General features: G+C 39.8%; 1 protein-coding gene across 5 annotated transcripts in view; it reads right to left on the bottom strand.

The window, feature by feature from the left end:
• The window catches only part of LOC109984416 (protein MTSS 1), a 47,716-nt gene extending 35,150 nt beyond the window's left edge, over window positions 1–12,566 (bottom strand). For all 5 annotated transcript variants that reach the window (XM_020634559.3, XM_029277489.2, XM_029277488.2 and 2 more), the window contains exons 1-3: window positions 12,055–12,566; window positions 9,836–9,897; window positions 3,833–3,906 (exon numbers count right to left, since the gene is read on the bottom strand). In XM_020634559.3, the coding sequence (XP_020490215.1) occupies window positions 3,833–3,906; window positions 9,836–9,897; window positions 12,055–12,123 (205 nt within the window). In that variant the 5' untranslated portion in view covers window positions 12,124–12,566. The remainder of the gene's footprint in view (window positions 1–3,832; window positions 3,907–9,835; window positions 9,898–12,054) is intronic.
• Window positions 12,567–13,453: the final 887 nt, after the last annotated feature.

Genomic DNA, 13,453 nt, shown 5'->3' on the forward strand with positions numbered 1-13,453 from the left:
GGGAAAACCTGAGCTATCCACACTAGCACCTCCTGCTCAAACAAACAAAGCTGCAACAACAAAAGGGTAAGGCAGAAAACAAATTACGGGATAAAACAAAACTGTTATGGGGATATGATTGAGAAGTTCAGGAGAAACAACACTTCCATTTCGGAAAAAACAAACAAACATTTGATTAAGAACCTTAAAATGCTTTCTCAGTCAACAAAAGTGGAAAAAATACACACACAATGATCAGAAGTGCAAATGCAGCTATAAAAACAAGTAGAAACGAAAAGCAAAGAAGTCCTGCCAATGCACACTCCAATGTTCTGCATCAGAGTGAGGCAAAGTTAGCCCCTTTGTGCATGGAGAAAGTCCCAAGAAACAAGTGGTCTCTGCTAATCCTGTGTGTGTGTGTGTGTGTGTGTGTGTGTGAGTGTGTGTGTGTGTGTGAGTGTGTCTGTGTGTGTGAGTGTGTGTGTGTGTGTGTGAGTGTGTCTGTGTGTGTGTGTGTGTGAGTGTGTGTGTGAGTGTGTCTGTGTGTGTGAGTGTGTCTGTGTGTGTGAGTGTCTGTGAATTTAGATGTCTTGTAATGAACATATTTAAACAGGTGTGTGAGCACCCGTGTTGGATTCTTTGCAGTTGGGTGTCACAAACTGCCCATATTTACACTTAAGTACAGTGTGTTTGCATGTTCTACCAAAGCAAGTTTTTTTTTAAAATCTGTGATCTGTGTGTGCTTGTGTGTGTGTGTGTCCACTGTCAGCTACAGTACACTACATAATAAGAGACAAAAAGGAAAGGAAAGCCTTTGCTGGGATTCTTAAGTCCTTCTTTCTTCTATTCAAACATTCCCCACTTGGCATTCCAGTTATTTGATTTCACTCAACTGTAAACTTATAAGCTGGGCTTTACCTTTACTATTCTCATCAATGAAAAGAAGCAAATGCATGTCTCTTATTGTGAGCTGATTCTGTAATGCGGATTAAATCTTATATTGTAATCCTCCAATCTTTTCTAACCCTCACTCTTCTCTAACTGGGTGTTCTTAGCCAGGTCCACCTAATGCAAAACTGGCCAAGTACCCTCAGTTTGCAGGTTTAATCTCCTCTGTTCATCTTATGAAAACATCTGGTTCTCATAGATCAGTAAAAACAAATCATTTAAACAAATACAGAAACAAAAACAGCATGCCACAGCTGATTATTAAATGAAGCTCCAGCCTCTCACTGGACCACTGCCAGAACTAACGTAAACAATTTTTACCACAATGATCAGCTCATGAGCATTTCATTTACTGATGTTAGAACTGGAAGATTGATAGGAAGAAATCCTTGTTTTACACTAAACTACAATAGATATGATTAAATCGCTTGCCACAAAGGCTTATTGGGGTCATTAAGTTAACTCAGAAGAATCTTCCATTTTGAGTAGGCCTTAGGTTAAAGACATTTCTTGTTATACATTTTATTTTGCACAAAGCGATCAAAAAAAGCTGCTTGGCACATGGAGGACCAAATATTGTACATTGGTTTAATACTGGAAAGGAAAAAATATGTTTCTGCTAAATGCTGCCTCAGAGATAACACAGATAAAAGCGTCAAGGAGTAACTTTCATCTCAGCCCCATCAAAGACTTCTGAGTCCACTGATCAACCCTTGAATTTTATGAGCAACCGCTCCGGCCAATATCTGAAGACTATCTATTAATATGACCATTTACAAAGGCGGCAGAAAGTCTTGTTCTTCTGATTATGACACTAAACAACATTCAGTACATGCACTGTCATTTTTTATGCCAAGGGTGACAAGAAACAGAGGGAAACAGAGAGGGTGAACCAAAAGAACGGCCATCATCTTTTGTGGCCTTAGAAGCCTCTGGCTGTATGATGAGCAAACAGAAAATGGCTTGTCTACCAGTCTGCACTTTATCTGATCTAGTCACAAAACCATGCAGATGCTCTTCAACATCAAAGCTGCAGACACACATGAACAGAAACATAAAGGCTGGGAGGGAAATATATTCTGCTCTTTTACTCTGAAGGTGAACAATACAGTAAGCTGATATGTTGCCTGAGTAGAAAGATCACTACCCCAGGCATTTTGAGAGTCATGACATGTACATAACAACTGTTTCATAGTTTTATAGTTTTATATTCCAACAGAGCAGTTTGGCTTGGTTACAAATGACTCCTCAGTACATTAACAATTACAACATGCCTCTCAGCAACCAAACACCATAGTTAGCCATGTAACAATATTGCTCATGAAAATAAGTACACTTTAGTTTTGAGGTATAATGAGAAAAGCTTTCTACCACAGTTACCCTCCTGTCCTGCAGCATCTTTTTATTTGCTTTGTAATAGCTTCACATGAACCCTAAATTTGCTCATACATTAATTCTTCAAGAATAGGCAAACATGAAATATTGACTTAATAATCATTTGCTCTCTCAACACAAATTGAGCATCGATAGCCAATCTCTATAGCGTATGTGCAAAGCTTGAAGTCTTGCATCGCTTTAAATATACTGACAAACCTATCTGCAGTCAGGAAATCTTTGTTTAAGTTGTGTGTGTCCTTGTGTGTGTGAGAGGGGAACATTTTATTTATTTAAAGTTGCCATTACAACAGTACCTCCACTTTTCTACAATTATTTGAGTCACGGCATAGGTGAAGCACTAATAAGAAGGAAGATACTGTTTCTATGTGGACCTGTGTTCCCCTGCAACCCTGTGTGTAACTTTCCACTTAAAGATATTTGCACTCACCCTTAATTATGCAAATGCATGCACAACTGTACAGTTGCTTCATTGTGTGTGTGTGTGTTTGTGAACCTTCTGTCCATTTTGTGTTTTGATATTTTATTTAATATTGCATGTCACTCTTTATTCTATATCTGTCAGTTGTTTTTCCACCCTAACACCAAGTCAAATTTCTTGGATGCTTGGCAATGATCCTTATTCTGATTCAGTCAGATAATCTAACAAGAGATATATAAATCATTATTTATGATTTCCTCTATGTTTCAGTGCCCAGGTGTGCAGTGAAACCTGAGTTACAAAGCACATAAATGACAGCCTTGTCATGCGATATAGCAAACCTACAACACAATAAGTAGAGGGACGGGGTGAAGAAAGTGATGGAAGAGCAGATCAAGGATGATGCAATGCTCCTCAGCTGAGTGAACCTAACTCTTTTGCAAACATTTACAAGGGGTGAGTGAGACAGATAGGGTGTAATGACTTCCAGTACTCCGCATCTCTCTCTCTTTCTCTCTCCTAGCTCTATTCCCCCTCTCTCTTTCTCTCTGCAGTGACTGAGGTGATGAATGTGTGTGTCTGTCTCAGTTCCTATTAATAGTAAAGAGCAGGACTGGAGGTGTCAACGCTCGGGAGAGGTGTGATCTCTCACTCTCTCTCTTTCTTTCTCATACACATACAGAGTGGAAGCAGACCCTAGCAGAGTGTCCAGATGTAGCAGAGGCGGTGTTGGCGGGGGTGGCGTCGGGGCAGAAAGCAGGGGAAGGGGAGTAGAGGTTGAAGACAAAGCCAGCCACAGAGCTTCAAACAGCATAGTGAGGGATTTACTACCTATACGATAAAGCAAACAACCCATAGAACTTCTCAGCACAGTCGGCCCAAAAAATGGACTTGCCCAGTGGGGCTACACAGACAAACACACTAACACATAGGTGCCCAGAAACAGGCTGTTAAACAGTGAAGTAACTGATTTATCCCAGTAAGCACTGTGCTAAATAGGAAACTAAAATGGGGAATGGGTCAGGGGTACAGACAACTGCTCAGGCACTAAAGCCTCTAAATCTGTGAACATATACAGTATCTACGTACCTCGTGAGTTGGTAGCCAGGTCGGCCACTTTCTGAAAGGCATCCAGGAAAGCAGCCACAGCAACTACAGTCGCCCTAGGAGAAAAAAAAACTCCATATCAACGAAAAATGTCATAGCTCAGGTGGCTGATCATCTTACACACAAGTGTTGGCAGGCAGAGACAAATGATCTGATAAAGAAAACTCTTCATTTGCTTGAAAAAGCAGATAAAAAAGTAAAGAGACTTAGCATGTGCATTCATGCACGCTTGTGTGTGACATTTCAGATTAAGAACCTTTAATCAGCCCCTGACGTCTGAAATTGAAGTGTGTAAGATATATTCTAAGTGCTTGGCATGTGTGTAAACTCAAACGTGCCCTACTGTGTGAGGAATGTCTATGTGATTACTTAGAGAGCGATGGAATCTGTCTGGCTCAGCAGAGCCGCTCTGGAGCTAAGTTTGCCACACTTGCAGGTTGAAGAAAGGATCAATGGGAGAACTACTATGATCAGTTCTAAAATGGAAAAGGGGCTTGTGCCTGTGGTTCACAACTTCAACATGCCTTTTGGTAACCTTGTAAAGCTTACAAAGTATTTAAATTGCATGCAAAATGTGGTAACACCCACATTGACTGCCTTTCTGGCTGTCTTACTGACTTGTTACTTTGCTTGCGACAGGCTGCATCAACAGCCCTCACATGATTAACATCACAGAAGATGAACGTGCATGTGGTGCACGTGCATTTATGTGATATCTGATTTCCTCAACAAAGACAAGACTGCCTAATGCATGATAAAAAAAAAAGAAGAAGCACAATGCGGGAAATTTTCCACAGCACAGTCAGCCCCAAAAACATGCTTGTTCTAACAAGGAGCTCCTTCATTTGTAAACCCTTGTTATCGTCCACTGGCCAACAGAAAACCACCACAACACAACCTGGGAGTTTCCATAAACAGTCCAGACAGGTGGCTCTCATAACTGGGCAAAACAATAGATGAGTTCAGGATGGTGGAGACTCATGTTTTTTTTTCTACTTTATGTATCTAAAAGCTGTAAAGCAGTTTGGGGGAATACTCGTGCATTGGGAAATATTAAAAGGGGAAGTTTGTTAGTTTTACACATTAAAGATTGTTAACTGGTATGAGTATTATGCATAAATTAGTAGTTGAGGAAAAATCAGGTGGGGCTCAGGACTTCAAAAAAAAGGTGGACTCTCTAGATATGGTATACAAGTATTTTTTTTCTAGTGTCAGTACTATGTAAGTGCTCAATTTTTAGACCAGTCTTTTAATGCAACCTTATAGGTGGGGACACACTGTAGCACCCTTGAATATATGGGTCAATGCTATCAACAGAACCACTATGTTATATTCTTTAAAAACTCCTCAGAAGATTTTTTTAAAGACAGAAGGTTAATGCTGAGTTTTACGTTATTTTTAAAAAGTCATCCTTCAACTGTTTAAAGACGGTTCTTGGTAGTTTAAATACCAGTTACAGTTTACCTGTCTGACTCCCACAAGGTTAGCAGAAAGGGAATACATAGATGTTCTACTGATAAACAGCAAATATATAACTCAGGGCCTAATACTCTGCTTCATTCAAGTAAAAGCCAAGTCTTAGCATCAGTCAATGATCTGGCATTCATTTTCTTTATCATCTAAAATCTTAATGACTAATAAGTGCTGTGTTGATATAGGGCTCACTAGAAGATCCAAGGGTGTGTCTTGCAAATGGAAAAAGAAACATACGCGCAGGCACACACAGATTCCTTTCTATTTAAAGCCCAGAGCAGGCACCAGAGTAACCTCCAACTCATATCTGCTCCCACTAATTTATACCATTAACACTTTGGTCTATCAGATTCTACTTGCAGCTAAGTCTTGTTCGCGAAGGTTTGATTTATTAATGCAAAACAGGTTTATGTGGGAAGTGGTTGTAAATGAAGCCTGCTTCAGAATCAGAGGCTTCAGCACACTGACCTACAATGTGCAGCAGTTTACAACTACTCGGCATGATCACCTGCTGTTAACTGTTCCATGTTTTAACAAGAGAAATGTCCAACTATTAAACTTGTTTAGTCCATTCACTGCACTTTCAAGATCTATCTGTACAGCCTAGATATACACATTTCATATACATTTCTAAATTAGCAGCATTGAGAGAAATTACCTTTAAAAACTTGAAAAGTATTCTGGCACATTCAACAGTGAAGTATGCCAATTCTCAACAAATAAATGATTACAGATTTGCAAAGGCGCATAATCACATTTGAATCCTCAATACTTTCAAGAAGGTAAGCCTTCAGCTTTGCACAGTTCTCCAAAAATGACCTGGCTGCTACTATTGGCTTTTAAATCTGCAAATGCCCCTGTCCTGGGGTCAAGACAAATGACTTTAACATATCTATTCTGTAAGGCCTTGGCCAAGCCAATCTTAACTCCCAATGGACCCAGGCGTAGTACAGTGGTGTGCTTTTTCTTAGAATAATACATTCAGCAGTGCTGCCCTCATCTATTCTTAGTGCAACAGAAGCTAGAGTGAGGCTATAGTAAATCTGCATTAAAAGAGGTTGTGTTTAACTCAGCTTGTTTCAGACACAACATACCAAGCACTGTGACACACGCAGTACATTGAGGGTGTTTCAAGAAGTTGTGTTAGTGTTATGTGTACTGCATCCGTTTGTGTTCTTGTGAGTCCACTTTTCAACAACAGTCCAACAATTTTGTAACTCCTTTTGAGCTCAAACAAGTTGAATAACCACCAAGTTCATAATCTAAATTAAGAGTTTTGAGGTTGTCTCTGAATTTAAAACCAGAATGAGGGAGGTCTGAGTGTAATCCTGGCCCTGTCACAGCTGCATCAACCATGCCGCACCAAACAGACCAAACATTGACAAGTTAAAAAGGGCCTTGATTAGAAATCATCTAGCCTATATTCTGCACTGCCCTTCTTCAAAGCTCTGTTATGTGTGCATGCATGTACATGTGTGTGTGTGTTAGTTCTTAAAACCAGAACTAGGAGGGATAAAAACACCATATTTGGTCCAAAAATGACAGGACAACCCCAACACTGTAATTGGTTGATTCCTCATTGCTTTGTAAAGGGCGAACAGAGGGTTTAAATTACAGAGCAGGATGCCTTAGGACGTCATTACACACACAGACATATGCCTGCTTCCATTGCTGGCTAGTCGCTTATCCAAGCCAAGGAGGGAAGGTGGGTGTGTTTGTGTTTTACTGTGAGTTTGTGTGTGTGTACCCTTCTGTCTAGCTCAGTCCCTAAACAGATTACAGAGGTCATTGGGTGGGGGGTGGGGGGGGCTAGTTCTGCCAAATTTGTAGTCGCTGGAGACCGGCTTTAAAGTAGCGGAAAAAGCCTCACTTGTAGGTCACCATTAGCATACTTTGATATTACTTCTTATTAGCTGTGCAGCAGCATGGGTAATTCATATGCAGCCATATGCCACAACCACTGTAGCCTGAAGCAGGGCGTAGGCCAGGCTTCGTTGGGTAACAGCAACTCATAAATGCTAAAACAGGTTGGTTTTTTTTAAAATAGTTTGTCAATGAATGGCACTTCAGTCATCCTGAATAGGAGAAACTGATCTTTTCTGGGGGCATCAATAGACATATCATAATATAATACTCTTACTTTGAACAAAACATAAAGAACATTTAACAAAACCCTACAGAAATCCAACTCCACAGAAAATATGTAATTATTTCAAGAATTTATTAAGTTGAACCTCAGACTTTTTAACTTTTTATTGTGAATCCAATTGTTTTAATTTATTTATGTGTGGGAGAAACCGGAGCATCCCGGAGAAAAACCCAGTGTGAGGTGGGGGTTGGTCGCTCCCGCTTCTGCACCATTTGCAGGTGCTTACATTTGCGAAGATGTTTGAGAGTGCATGCCTTTTTGAATTTCCTCCACCAAGAGACATGCTCGACCACAGATGCTTCTTGGTACGTCTCAGGTGTTCGCTCTGTCTCCGCTGTTTCATGGATCAGTTCAGCAGTATCCTGGACTGTCTCTGCCGTTTCTTGGACCGTCTCTTGTATTTCCTGATCTGTTTCAGATGTTTCCTTGACCATCTCAGTTGTTTCTTTGACTCGAGGGTCAGCCTCATCTGTGACATGGATGTTTTTTTAGCGGGAGGGACAGCTCTACAATTGGCTCACATGTATGGAGCTCCATATCTTTTGGGAGTTCTTCAACCTCCTCCTGCGTGACCTGACAAAGCCTCCCCCTCTGTCAAGGCCAGCTCAAAGCTGCAGCTCGTATTTTTTTCTGAAGCTGCTTTTTGAGGTCCTCCAGCTAACCTTCTCTCTGTGTCGTGCCTCCTCTTCAAGTGCATCTTTTTCAGCTTTGACCTTCTCAACAAGCTTCAGGTCCCTGTGAAGTGTCTTATGAAGCTGTTGCCTAACTTCTTTCAGTTCTTTGTCCAGGTCTTCAGCCCTATACAATTCAGTCAGCAGCAGGTTGCATTGATAATTACAATCGCTTTGGATTTCTACTGTCTTGCATTTCTGCTGTTGTAGTTGTCTTCTTATGAGCTCTAGATCCTTTTCGAGCTCTTCCACTTTATTCACAAGCTCCTTATTGGCCTCCTTCTGAAGAAATAGTTCAGAGGCCACATTCAAATGCTGTTCAAGAGCTTCTTATTCAGCCCTCAGTTTCTCCATCAGATCGCTGGGGGATCTCTGGCTGATGCTCCAGTTGTTTTCTGAGTGCACCAGCCCCAAACTTTTCGGCCTACAGCTGGCTGTTTTGAGCTGCCACAACTGCTAAGAGCTCCTCTTTGGTCTTGTTCATATAGTTTGACAAGTCCTGTGGTGCGCTTAAGAACGGATTCAAGTTCTCTGAGCGTCATGTTCTCCTCTTCACACTGGAGTCTCCTGTTGATCTCCTGTTGCAGATTTGCGTCTGCATAGCACCATTGACCAGTGGAGTTCCTGGCCGCTCTGATCTATGGTATTTGCATGCTGTGTGTTTTTTTCCTTTGAATGCTGATTTAAGATCAGGTTTTGTCTGTATCTGATGGTTTTAAAACCATTTTACCAAACGTGTTTTTTATCAGAGAAAACCTAATTTATAATGTCGAGCCCTGGAATGAAATACTTAAGTTCACTATTTGTTCACTTATATATTTATATACGTAGATCTGTTCTTTGCTCCATAATCCAGACACAGAGCTCTCCAGTGCCAAACCTCCAGTCATTAGCAAGACGGCCACCAATACTCCCCGGAGTGTTAACATGGCAGGGTCACATATTTAACCTCTGAATGATGGAGACACTTGAATAACATATCACCATTATTTAGCCTTAATACTGAGAAAATGGACAAATGGGACACTGATTGGCCCCTGGGAAGTATTGTTAAGTCCCTGAGCCTTTATAAAACTGTCAGTATGATTCTGTCCCAGGACACGTGGACACTTAAATGGCTAGAGAACTGCCATGTTAAGTTAATCAAAGAATAATTTAGACCACAGGACATCCATATTTACAGTACTTGCTGGACAATGAGCTTTTATTTCAGCTGTCATGGGCTGTTTGTCTTCTGACACGTGTCCACTTAAAACCAACTAGGAGAGGTGGCTGGGATTGGCATCCATTGTCAGCAGAAGACTTTTGGCAGGAGGTGTGTAAATTTACAGCATTAGACGTAAAAATTAAATCAGGCTTAAAGATCACTCAATGAGAGTAAAGTACACATAATGAAACCCAGACAGTATTGTCAGAAGGTTAGGCTTTTGTGTAAACTGTCAGTGCTTGTCAGTCTGAGGACATGTGGTCAAATAGTCACTGACTATGTAAAGGCCAAAATAAAGTACATGATCAGACATTCACACACATTTTTACAAAATTTAAATATGAGTAAAATTTGAGTTGACCACACAAAACAGATTGTGAGGCTAAATGTCCAGTTGGATGCCATCAAATCATTGCAAAAGAAGAGGGTGCCATGAAATAATGATGAATAAAATCTGTTGTATGTGCACACCAACAGGTTCTCACCTGAGCTGTGACTGCAGTTTGCCAGCCTTGGTGGTAAAGTCCTCCCAGATAGGGTAGCTGCTCTGTGCAAAAAAAAACAGAGAGAGACAAACGTGAATGATACATTTTCAGAACAGATTTTACTATTCTCACGATTACCCAACTGTTAAGCCATCATGAGGCCACCTGGTGCCTCGCCTCACCTGCAGGGCTAAGAAGAACTCAGGCCAAAGCTTTCCCATGCATGTCACTCAGTTATGTCACAACATAACAACATAATGTTTTTCCATAAACTTGGAAGGGAAAATACAAGACGATATTTGCTCTATGAGCCTTTAAACAGGAATAATACTGTACATCACTTTTTTCAAACAGTGTGCTTTGTTAACACAATTGTGTTCAACTTTTTAAAGTTATTTGTTACCTGTTAATGGGAGAACAGATACTCATATCCTGCTTGTGTTAGGTTAGAAAATGGGTCGCAGGCCTCTAGAGCACTAGTACTATGGTATAATGAGCCTGGTTCCCGATGGGACTCTAAATTTACCTAATTCAGGTCCTTGGCTGAAAATAGTTAAAGGGGCTTTTATCATAGCTCTAACACAGAGAACAAGTGGCATTTTGCATCAAAGAGAGGAAGATAACATGATGGTTTAAGACATGACATAGTGCCTGGTTGTATTTGTTCAACCCAGAAACATTTAGGAATCCCAATTCATACAGAAAACATTCATTTTAGCTCACAAAACCACACTTTAATCACATACCAGGTATAGGATAGGATACTACTTTACTGATGCATTTTTTTTTAAAGAAAGTGCTCTGCTGAGTAACATATAGCTTGAGCATATGTTTGTCACCGATGTGCTTCTACTGTCAGGGGTCTGAGGAATGTCATGGTATACTGTCAAACATTACACCCAACAATCAAGTCAACCCTAAAGGACCTCTCTTTCCCCTCCCTGTCGCCCAATCTCCCTTACACCACTTTGGTTCCTACAGGTCTCTTAAAATCAAGAGGTCACCACCAGCAGCTCTGCCTGCTTATATTTAAAAATCAAACACTACAGCACAACATGAATGGCTTTTTCCCCCCTTTTCTGTTGTTGCATTATTACTACCAAATATTACTCCTCTTGTTGACGGATTAAGCTTCTACACTTGCTAAGTTTCAACTACAATCATTTGTAGGGTACACAGCCTTATCTGTGGCACTGGAAAAGAACATGCTCCTGTAGGGATGTGAACTTCCAGCCTATATGCTAAGACAAATCATATACACACAGAGACAGGGGATACATGAACTACCCAGTGAAGTGAGACAAGGGGCCCTGAGGAGTGTTGAATGTCTGAGCAGTATTCATAACAAACTATCTGACTCCAGTAGACCCGATGGCCGGTCATTTGACCTACACATGTCAAATCCTTCAGACGCTGAGGGTAATTTTCTACCCTGACAGCTACATTCTCTACATTCCTCCAGCCAAGTACAACAGCTGAGAAATCTCCTAATTGTCCCATCCAAGATGTAAAAATAACTCTAAAATAAGACACGTTTTTAGACTAACTAGCCCTATTTAGTCCATATTATAAGGGCCACTTACTAAACTTGAACAAATGAATCTATAGACCTTGATGTATTTTTCCAATAGAAAAGAATAGATAGATAGATAGATACTTTATTGATCCTGAGGGAAATTCAAAGCATCCAGTAGCAGGTTACAAAGACATACATGACATGAAACATTTGTTACAAATTAAACCGCAAAACCGACGCCCCCCTCCCATGCACATATATATATATATATATATATATATATATATATTAACCTGAAAAAAAGATTTAAAGAATACCCCTAGATGAATCAAACTTGAACTGTGCAATTAAAAATAGATTTATACAAGAAATGTACATAACCCGTGCAGGGATAAAAAATATTTGTGTAATTTAAAGCACCTATAAACAATATAAACAATAAAGTAACGTTGATTATTATACATACAATTCAGAAAGTCTTAAATTACTTAATTATATCTAGCCTAAAAGTTATTGTTTTTATATATTTATTATGCTCAATGTTGATATTGAAGTTAAAAACCTAATCAGGAGTCGGACCATTAAATACAAACTGTTTATCATTGGTCTTTTGGAAGTTGACTAGAAGGGAAAGTTAGTTTTTATGCCTAGTCAAATGTCTTTCTGATAATATATAATGTTTTGTAAAGTTCATTTGTCTTACTTTCATGTCTCCGATAAGAGTTTGGAAGAGTCCTCCGAGTGCGCTGCATTCCTTCTCGACAGCCTCCATTTTCAGGAGACTCCAGCGGGCAGTGCCGACTCCGTGAGCCGCTTTCAGGTCACCTCCGCTCTCTAGGAAAGCCCAAAAAACTCCGTCCAAAAAAAACCGAAAAAAAACTTTCAAAGTGTAGTGTTTTCTACTCTGGAATCGACGAAGAACTACTTTAGTCTGAGCCAAACGAGAAAGGAAGCACAGCTGGATCCTGCTGCGGTGCACCGTTTACTTCAAATCAAAAGAGGCTGTTTGGGACGAAAGAGAAATTTAAATCCCCCTCTCCTCTCCACGCCGTCCCGCTCATACCCATGGCTGGACCCTGAAGACAACCTTTTGCAGATTAATAGTCGAAACTGGATATAATCCACGGCGTTCAGGCAGGAAAAATGTGTCTGTATCCTGTCAGGTAAACACCAACACTCGCAGTTGCTCTCGCTGCTTTCTCAACACCGACTGAGTAAGAAAAACCTCCACGAGAAACATCCAACAAGCCCGCCTCAATCAACACAACACGCACTTCCGGTTCATAGTTTTTTCACCCAAAACAAATATATATTTTATTAAGTTTATTAAGTTTTAAACTCGTCCAAAAAGAATGGTTTTAAGATTACTGAAAATAAAAAGCAACACTTGACTGTAGTGAGCAACACTTGTGTTTATACATGTAGATTTATTTCATATTATTTAAAACACAATGTTTCGTGTGAAATTCTACTTCCGGTATGTATTATTTTGTTCTACTTGACTCTGTTTTAATGGGACATACAAAAAGGTGAGCAGTGAATGCTAAAGTCTTTCGATTACTTTTATGTGGTCACATTACCTACATGGGTGTAGTAATAGGGAAAAGTAGGACTGACTACCCAAACCCAAGAAGAGGCCATCATTTGTTTTTTTAACACAAGGTTTCTAAAGTAAGGTGAGATGATCTATCATTTTTTTTGTTTTAAAATAAGGAAATTAACTGAGAACTATTCTAGTTTTGAGGTGATGGTAACATCCTGATTATCGTTCAAAACTGCACTTAAACACAAGACGGATAATATTAGATATTGTTTTTATAAGTACCCTACACGTTGAAATATTAAAACATTCTCAGTATGTTTTTGCCTTGTGAGTGTGTAGAGTGAATTATACAAGCACAACAATTTAAAGCATATTTTGTTGATGCCAAAGTTTTGATATCAATGGCTCATGTGGAAAAGTTGAGTTGTTGTTGGTTACTGGTGGCATCTAGTGGTAGACATAAAAAGTTACAACACAAAATCCCAGTAGGAAGTTCAAATGTAAAACAGCAATTTCATATTAAGTTTGTCATGCAATTACAGAAGTAAAAACTTACAAC

This window comes from Labrus bergylta, chromosome 8, assembly GCF_963930695.1.
Source record: "Labrus bergylta chromosome 8, fLabBer1.1, whole genome shotgun sequence".
Taxonomy (NCBI): domain Eukaryota; kingdom Metazoa; phylum Chordata; class Actinopteri; order Labriformes; family Labridae; genus Labrus; species Labrus bergylta.